The 9,690-nt window shown below is 41.5% G+C and overlaps 1 protein-coding gene across 2 annotated transcripts; it reads left to right on the forward strand.

Moving 5' to 3' along the window:
* The first annotated feature begins 15 nt into the window (after window positions 1–15).
* On the forward strand, window positions 16–8,894 carry ccdc47 (coiled-coil domain containing 47). Of its 2 annotated transcripts, XM_061701488.1 has the most exons (13): window positions 16–177; window positions 2,189–2,495; window positions 3,380–3,481; window positions 5,657–5,831; window positions 5,913–6,034; window positions 6,515–6,580; window positions 6,689–6,790; window positions 6,915–7,025; window positions 7,118–7,203; window positions 7,288–7,346; window positions 7,437–7,546; window positions 8,268–8,435; window positions 8,538–8,894. In XM_061701488.1, exons 2-13 carry the CDS (start codon window positions 2,196–2,198, stop codon window positions 8,616–8,618), a joined length of 1,482 nt encoding a protein of 493 aa, XP_061557472.1. In that variant the 5' UTR covers window positions 16–177; window positions 2,189–2,195; the 3' UTR covers window positions 8,619–8,894. The 2 variants fall into 2 exon arrangements, with proteins under 2 accessions (XP_061557472.1, XP_061557470.1); XM_061701486.1 differs by lacking the exons at window positions 16–177; window positions 2,189–2,495; window positions 3,380–3,481 and adding an exon at window positions 3,491–5,464.
* Window positions 8,895–9,690: the final 796 nt, after the last annotated feature.

The raw sequence follows: 9,690 nt of genomic DNA on the forward strand, positions 1-9,690 counted from the left end.
AAACAATGCTCGTGTTGGTGAGTACCCAAACTCTCGCGGTGACATGGAAGTCTCGCCGCCGTAGTTTTACTTTGAGAGGTTAAATCCTTGTCAAGACAGCCTGCTCCAGCCTTCCTTTATTATTTTGGGGCTACTCGAGATCAAATACCGTAACGCGAACCCAGCGGTAACGTTCCGGTAAGATATTTCGATTGTTTTCTTTTTTGCTTGGAATCGGTTCAAAAAATGCTACGGTGTCACTTTCCGCTGTCAGCTGGGGCTGCTGCTAGCTAGTTAGCTTACTAGCGTCAGAAGTGGCTAATAAGAAAGTGATTGGGGGGAGGGTAAGCCACTGGGGTGGGATTACCAATTGTTAAGTGGCCAAGCTAAAAACTACGCACAGAAACATTGTAACACTTTTGCTATTCATGTTATCACGACAACTCGAATAGGCGGCGTGCTGCCAAGGTGATTCTTGCGACACAATTTGAGCTTGACGAATCATTTTCGGCTGTTTCTAACGTAACGTTTTTTCTTAAAAGGTTTAGTAGTCTGATTTTCTCATTTGGATGACAGAAAGCATCAAAATGAATATTTTAGTCATTGTTTACTAGTTCGGGAACTAGTTAGAGGACCGAGGGATCTTGTTCCTCTGTGAGCTGTCAGACTCTGTGAGCTGTCAAACTTATTAAAAGTTTGACGTTAAAAACTAGACTAGTATATGGACTATTTTTTTCCCCAAAACACTCCCTAAGAGTTTTGGCTAATTGTCATTTTTGAACGCCACCGTGAAGTTTAAAGTTAAGTTTAAGCACAATTTAAACTAAGTTTGAACAAGGCATTTTTAACCTTCCTAAACATTTCAAGGAAACTCATAATGTAATAAATTTTTTAACAACTCCAAAACATTTCAAAGAAGTCATGTTTTGAAATAAATTTATGTGCAAATATATAATATTCCGTGGTACCTTGGCTTCCAAGTTTTTCAAATTACGAGCCGTTACTTGGTCATTACTTTTGTTTATTTGTTTTGTTGTTTTGCTATGTGTTGCAAGCAAAAATTCGACCCCGCTATGTGGCAGCAGTGAACTTAATAAGTTGAGCCTGCTGTATGCATTTTGGCAAAGAGCGAACAGTTTTTTAACCAGGACCAAGTGTGCTCACTTCAAGTTGTTTATTGTCATTTCCAGTTAAAGATTACTGGAAAATTAAACATAAAACAAATATGTATTTAACCGAACCAACTGTCTTAAAGTCCGTTAACTTTAAGGGACATATTTTGCCAGACCAGCTTTTTCTAGTATTTGGGATGTAAAAATTGTCTCTATGGTGCCTCAGTAAACATGTGAAATATTAATTAAAATCATAGACGCATTCCTGAGTTCCAGATGTTTTTATGCCGAGAAGCTTGAAATCGGGTCATTTGAAATTTTCCAGCTTATCTACGTCACTCGCGAAGATCTCCGCCTTCCCTTTCCGCTCTCGAGCCAGCGCGGGCAACATAACAAATGTGTGCTCTCACAAGTGGGTCTTCTAAATGGAGGCAACCAAACAAAGGAAAAGGGAATAATACTCACAGGCACATTGCTCTGCGAAAAACAACTATATATTAGTGCAGCTTAGTTGTGACAGTGTTTGTGTATTAAATATATGTACTATACGTCCCCCAAATGGCCAAGGTTTGCACACCAGAAGCACAATGTCTCGTGTCAGGAAATCGTGATGAAAAAAAGAAATTATTTTCATTGTTATTGCTGTGTTTTTATAGTACAATAGTGTGTAGTGCTTTTTTTGTTCTTAAAAACATGTTACAAATTTGTTTTGTGTGGGGTTTTTATTTATTTATTTTTTTGGTGGATTGGAACGGATTGATTAAGTTTCCATTCATTTGAATAGGGAAATTTCAGTTAAGCGTTCAGAACGTGGTCACGGAACAAATTAAACTTGTAAGTCATGGTACCACTGTAGTTGTTTTTGAAAGCTTCCTCAACATTAAAAGCAAAATTATAATATAGTCATTTTTAACTCTCCCGAACCCCAATGTAGGAATTTCCAACTTTTTAACATCCATTGCATATTTTTTTCGGAGTCTGTTTTTTTAACACGTCCTGAGCAAATGTTCTTGAAGGATTACGGAAGAAAGATGAAGAAATATTTGACGATTATATCACTTTTCCCTCCTGTTTGTTTCGTCAACATCCTGCTCCAGCGACACCATGCGACATTTGCCCCTCCTCCTGCTGTCCCCCTTGCTGCTGCTACTCCTGGCCCTCCCCGTCACCAAGGGGCGCTACAACGACGACTTTGACGATGGCGAGGACGTGACTGACTTCGATGACAACGACTTTGCCGAGTTCGAGGATATGAGCGATGACACGGTGCCTGAGGCAGGCACTGCCCCCCCGCCACCCATGCGGGGCAGCCCTTCCTCGCAGCACGACGAAGACGAGGATGAAGACGAGGCCACGGTAGAGCTGGAGGACGGTCAAGACGGTTTTGACGACTCTGACGCACAGGTGGGATTTATGTGCGAGACTGTAGTGTCGTGTCTGTGTGTTCGCTTATGTGTTCGGGTGAATGAAGTACTGTAGTCTAGAGTGAGGGGTGAAGTGTGTTTGCAGGGTGAGTGTGGGGTGTTCGTGTCGTATGTCGGGCCCTGACCGGTTAATCGGCTGACCAATTTAATCGGCCGATATTAGCCCTTTTCAAATCTGCAGAAATCGACCGTTTTTTGTTGTTGTTGCTGATTTTAGCTGATTCTTTTTTACACACTAACACATTACAACGCAAGACAAAGGAAACGATATGGAAACAAACATTCTCGAAATAGAGTTGCAGATTTTTGCAGAGTTTTCTCTCTGATGTAAAAATAGGTTATTATATTCATTATATATTTTTTTAATTAATTGGCTGATTAATTGTTTATCCGAATTTTATTCTGGAAAATATTTTTTTTAAGGCCACTGCATTGGCCTAAAAAAAAATCCATATCGGTCGAGCCCTAGTAACCTGTTTGGTCGAGCTTGGATAATGTGTAGTGTGTGTGAGCGTAGTGTAGTGCATTTTGATGGAAGTGTGTGGGGAGTTAGTGTACTGTGTATTGTGAGGTTACGCTGATGTGTACTGTTGTCGTGCGTGTGTGGGGGGTGGTGTAGTATGTGTGGGAGTAGTGTAATATGTGTGTCGTGTGGGATGGTATTGGTGTAGGGAGAATATGTAGTGTTCGTGGGTTGGGTAGTGTGTTTTCAGTGCGCGTGGTCGTGTGTGTGTTGGGGGGACAGTAATGTGTGGGGAAGCGTGTTTGTTAGTGTATTTATGTGTACGGTTTCTTCAACTTTGATATGTATGTGTTTCAGAAATTATATTTAATGTATTTTTTTTTCTGTGATGTGTGCCTCAGGATCAGGACATTTACAGTAAATATGACCAAGAGGAGTTTGAGGGGATTGGAGACATGGAGAAGACGGGCCATCCTATGAAAGACCCCCTCATAATCCACACGGTAAATCTCATTTAACTCTTAAAGCCTCCCCTCAGATTATTTTCATCACTTATCTTTCTTTTGTCTGCCAAGTATAGTAGGCATCGAACACTTCCTGAATATTTAAAGCCAGATGTAATCTAGTTGTTTAATAACATTCATAACATTATTATAACACTGGGAGCAAGGCAAAATGTAGACCTTTTTAAATGTTTTACGCCAGAACAGCTAGTTGTTTTTTTAACATCGCTAAATATTTAAAGCAAGGCTGAATGCAAGTAAGTTACACATTTTTAAGGCAAGACAAAAATAGTCATTTTAAATGCCCTTTGTACATTTTAAGAATACCATAATGTAGTCTTTTAATGTCACCTAAACGTTTAACACAAGGATGAAATATAGACATTTTTTTAACATTCCCTATTGTTTCAAGTAAGATTAAAATAGTGCTTTTTGAATGCTCCTCAAACATAGAAAGAAAACCCCAAATATAGAAGTTTTTGAACGCTGCCAAAAGAAAGACCATTGAAAAGATGGAATGCGTGATCAAAATATCGGCACTTTACACCATATGATGGATGGATACCCTATTGTTTAAGTATGACCAAAATTTGAACCTTCCAAGTGTTTAAAGCGGACTCAAGCTAAAGTTGTTGTTGAATGCTCCCAAAACATTTACAGCCCCTATAAGGTCACAATAAATGTCTTCTAAATTTGACATACCACAGAGAAGAGTGTTTTAACAACCCTGTCAAATTTATATGATTAGAAAAATCGCTGAGTGAATAAAATGAGGCTTCAAAATCTTGGAAAATCAATGTGTTTACTCTGCTCTCAAACGTTTTGGGGCATGTCCTGTGAATGCGTTGAGACCACACACACCGCTCAAATGTCAATCAAATATCACTTCTACGATCTGGGAAAATAGGATGCTATTTAATCTTGCATCATTCTTATACCTACACATAACTGCATGTTGCTGTGACAATATATCCACTTAAGGCCTCACAGGCAGCTGGAATATATCTCCCGGTATCTCATCAGGTCCTCGCGTGGCTTTTCCACGCCGCCCCAGTCCACTTGCTGGCTGTCAAATCAGATTTAAAAAAAAAAAAAAAAAAAAAAAAACACACACAACACATTCATACGTCCCTGCTTTTCCGCCTTCCTCCCGGTCCATGTCTTGCACACTCATGGCCGACAATGAGGTGCTCTAAAGCGACCACACCAGCGCAAGGCCTCGGTCCACACAGTGGCTGTCAAGTCAAGCTTTTAAAAAAATAAAATCTCCCATTGTTTTCGTTTCCTCACACTTGTGCCTTTCTTTCTGTGACTGCCAGCGTCACGCCCCCACACGCTGGCTGTCAAGTCAATCTTTTATTGCTTTTTAATCTCCTATTTTTTCCTCCTCCTCGCTTCCACCTTTCTCACCGTGACCTGCTTGCACTCATGCCCGACATTGAGGCGCTGTAAAGCAGCCACGCCAGCAGACTACCCAAAGGGAAGATGCATTTTTGGGATGTAGGCATAGCTAGGATAACCGCTGCTTTGAGCAAAAGGCGCTCAAGTGCTTGTACAGTGGGGGTTGTGCTACTGGGTGCCGTTTTAGCCACGCCCCCACAAAATCAGCAAAACTATCCATCCATCCATTTTCTGAGCCGCTTATCCTCACAAGGGTCGCGGGCTTGCTGGAGCCTATCCCAGCTAATAATCGGGCAGGAGGCGGGGTACACCCTGAACTGGTTGCCAGCCAATCGCAGGGCACATACAAACAAACAACCACTCGCACTCACAGTCACACCTACGGGCAATTTAGAGTATTCAATTAATGCATGTTTTTGGGATGTGGGAGGAAACCGGAGTGCCCGGAGAAAACCCACGCAGGCACGGGGAGAACATGCAAACTCCACACTGGCGGGGCCGGGATTGAACCCCAGTCCTCAGAACTCTGAAGCTGACGCTCTAACCAGTCGTCCACCGTGCTGCCTCAGCAAAACTAAAATGGTGAAAAACAGTTTCTTGCTGTAGCTTCACAACTGAGTACTACATAGTTCTCAGTTTTTGTAGGTTTTCAGTAATTATCTTCAATCATGTATTATAAATTTAGAAACAAATGTCTAAATCCACTTTACAGTTATTTTTTTTAATGCAAAGACGCTGCTTAATGGAGACTTATTGTTGTTTGCTTGTGTTCAGGTTCCGGCCCATCTTCAGAACAGCTGGGAGAGCTACTACATGGAGATCCTAATGGTGACGGGCCTGCTGGCCTACATCATGAACTACATCATCGGCAAGAACAAGAACAGCCGCCTGGCTCAGTCCTGGTTCAACTCTCACAGAGAGCTGCTGGAGAGCAACTTCGCTCTTGTGGGTGAGTCGCCCGTGATGGGTTCGGGTTAGATTTTATGATGATAAAATAACACAACTAGAAAACTGTGGTTGGTGCACTCAGGCGACGATGGCACGAGCAAAGAAGCAGTGAGCACGGGGAAGCTCAATCAGGAAAATGAACACATCTACAACCTGTGGTGCTCCGGACGCATCTGCTGTGAGGGCATGCTCATACAGCTCAAGGTAAGGTACGCATGCATGCGTACAGTGTATGTGGTAGTGTAGTGTGTATGGGTATGTTTGGTATTGAGTATTTTAGAGTGGGGGTTAGTAAAGTTTGAGTAGGGCAAGTGTTTTGTGTGTGTGTGTGTGTTTGTGGGAGGGGGTAGTGCGGTTTAGGTAATGTAGTGTGTGCTATGTTGCTAGTGTAGTGTGCGTGTGTGTGTGTGTGTGTGTGTGTGTGTGTGTGTGTGTGTGTGTGTGTGCGTGCGTGTAGTAGTAGTATTGTGCATGTGGGTTGGGTAGTGTTGTGTGTTTGGGTTGTTAGTGTAGGTGGGTTGGGAAGGGTAGTATACTGTAGTGTGTTTAGATTGTGTGACAGTGTACCGTGTGTGTAGGGAGGTAGTTCTGTGCGTGTGGGAATTAGTGCAGTGCATAGGAGGGGTAGTGTAGTGCGTGCATAATCACTTTTAATGATGGTTATGCTTGTTTTTGTGCTTTCAGTTCCTGAAGAGGCAGGACCTGCTCAATGTTCTGGCCAGGATGATGAGGCCCACCTGTGACCAAGTGGTTGGTATCTGCTCAGCAAGGATGCTCCACTTATGCTTGTACAGAGCGAAAGCGTTAACAGTTGAGTTGTCCAATAAACAGTGCATGTCTTTGTCTTTATGTGTGTAGCAAATCAAAGTGACTCTGAATGATGAGGACATGGACACATTTGTGTTTGCTGTGGGCACCAAGAAGGCGATGGCCCGCCTCCAGAAGGAAATGCAGGACTTGGTAAATACCTTATTCCTCCAGCAGATACTGTACCTCATTTAGTCGCCGGGTTCGTCATGCACCAAAGACGCTAACAGTACATAAACAATCAGTGGGGGCTGGCGTTGTTACTGTTTTTGTGCAGAGTGAGTTCTGCGGCGACAAGCCAAAGTCCGGAGCCAAATTCGGCCTTCCAGATTCTTTGGCTATTCTTACAGAGATGGGTGAGGTCACAGATGGCGTGATGGACAACAAGGTAACATTTGTTAAAATACTTTTCTTTTTTTTTTTTTAGTAAGATGACAGTCTTTGTTTCTTACTGTAATTTTGTGTGATTGTGTTTCACAGATGGTTCATTATATCACCAACCACGCCGACAAGATCGAGTCCATCCATTTTTCGGACCAATTTTCTGGTCCAAAAGTTATGCAAGAGTGAGAATCTTATTGCTTCAAATAATTTAAAAAAACATATTTTCTGATTTGTTTGACTGTAAATACCCTGTGTTGTTTTTCAAGGGAGGGTCAGCCCTTAAAGCTGCCTGAAACCAAGAAGACCCTGCTGTTTACATTTAATGGTGACCATTTGGTCTTTGTTACAACACTCACAGAAGAAACATACCATTTGGTGTCATTAACGTGGTTCCTTTTTATTTTTTGCCGTATAGTGCCTGGAATGGGCAACACTTCTCCCAAAGACATGGACGCTCTGCTGCCCCTCATGAACATGGTCATTTACAGTATTGATAAAGTCAAGAAGCTGCGTCTCAACAGAGAGGTAAGAACACACACACACAAACTTATGCAACGCCGAATACACACACACCAGATACACACAAAGAACCACGCTAACATACAAATACACACACACCGACATTAAACACATGCAACAACACTAAATTACACACACAAACCAAACAACACACATCAACACATGTATATACACAAACACTAGTCATACAAACACACACACATGCAATAAATACACACTAAACACGTGCAACACCAAATACACAGACAAGTCAAATGACACACATCAACTACTCACACACAGAATACAGAGACACACACATACACAAACAAACAAATACACGCGTGCCCACAAAACAAACATCAAGCAGACACATACCAGCACCACAAAAACACACGACAACAACACGCATCAAATACACACCAAAGAATTACACAAACCAACACTATGTTCACACAATAACATCAAGTACTTGTAACAAAACCAAACAACACACATCAAATACACTCACACAACAACACACATATATAAACACACAAACCAATACCACATTCACCGACTGACACCAAGCACATATAGTAACACCCAAAAAACACACACAAACCAAACAATACATTAAAAAAAACAGATAACAACACTAAATACACACAAAACAAACACACACAACACAAACAAATTCAAACCAAATAAACGTTAACGTTTCAGACGAGCACAAAAGAGTCTCTCGCTGCCCTCCTTCACCTTGCAGGGGAAAATGAAGGCAGATCGCAACCGTGCCCGCGTGGAGGAGAACTTTCTCAAGCAGACGCACGCTCAGCGGCAGGAGGCCGCACAGACCCGCCGCGAGGAGAAGAAGCGGGCCGAGAAAGAAAGGATCATGAACGAGGAGGACCCTGAGAGACAGCGCCGCCTCGAGGTCCCACAACAACCATATGAAGCCGTTTCTGATATTGTGCTTGTTTCAAAATGATCACACAGTCACAGATAATAAACATTGCATCGTTTTCTTTTGTTTCAGGAAGCGGCTCAGAGACGAGAGCAGAAGAAGATCGAGAAGAAGCAGATGAAGATGAAGCAGATCAAAGTGAAAGCTATGTGAAGTTCGCCCGTCACCCTCTCAACGACTGCGTGTCACAAAGGACATTTTGTCATTGTCTTATCAGCTCACCTCACTGCATCATGTTTTTGTCTTGGTAGTCTGTACCTGCTTGTAGATATAAAGCATCATCACGGGACTCCATTGATTTGTAATCATACCATTAATATAATCTTCAGTGACGTTTTAACTTATATCCACTGTGAGGTTGCTTTCCTGCAGGTTGTTTCTAATGAATTTCTGAACAAAAGTCAATAATAAAGTGCACTGGAGTCTGCTTGTCTCATTTTATTGACAGAAAGACATCTGTTCTATAAGGAGGACTTCGAAGGCTATGGCAGGGTGCTAAATTTAACTATTGTGTCAGCACACTGGGCTAAATTTGGTGTCATCACAGCACCACCCTGCCACATGAACATGATCAAATTACAATATATTGCATATACAGTGGTCCCTCGCTATTTGCGGGGGGATAGGGACGAGGTCCTGAATAGTGAAAATCTGCGGATGATTGATGCCCATTATTATTGCATTGGGAGCGTGGAGAAAAAAAAAAAAAAGGAAAAAAAAATTGAAAACAAATCTACAAATAGGTGAATAGTTATGTAGGTGCCAAACCGTGAGTATGCAAGGGTCCACTGTATACAACACTGGACATTGTGCAACAAAGAGGCATTTATACCATTGTCAAAGGGTTGTCATTTTAGTAGCAGGCATTTACATTTAAAAATACATAATGGTAATTGTCTTCTATATAGTTATTTTACTCAATTTGGGGTTTTTTTTTAGATCAGAGATAAGACATTAAGTGCACTTTTTGGAGCGTACCTATTCTGTTAATAATTTTATTAAGGCTATTTAGTCCACAATGTTTTATTAAACAATTGGCTATTCAGTTTTATGCTGACCATAAATCTTGTTTCTTTTTTAGGGCAATATTTTGGTGCACCCGCTGAGATATAAAACCGCTGATTCAATCGTATTTTTCAATGTCATAATTTACCCCATAAAAAACAGAATCAAAATAGTCATTCATTTAGAAAAATACTGTCATTAGCTACGTTATTAGTGTCGT

The sequence above is a fragment of the Phycodurus eques genome, chromosome 16 (assembly GCF_024500275.1).
Source record: "Phycodurus eques isolate BA_2022a chromosome 16, UOR_Pequ_1.1, whole genome shotgun sequence".
Lineage (NCBI taxonomy): Eukaryota > Metazoa > Chordata > Actinopteri > Syngnathiformes > Syngnathidae > Phycodurus > Phycodurus eques.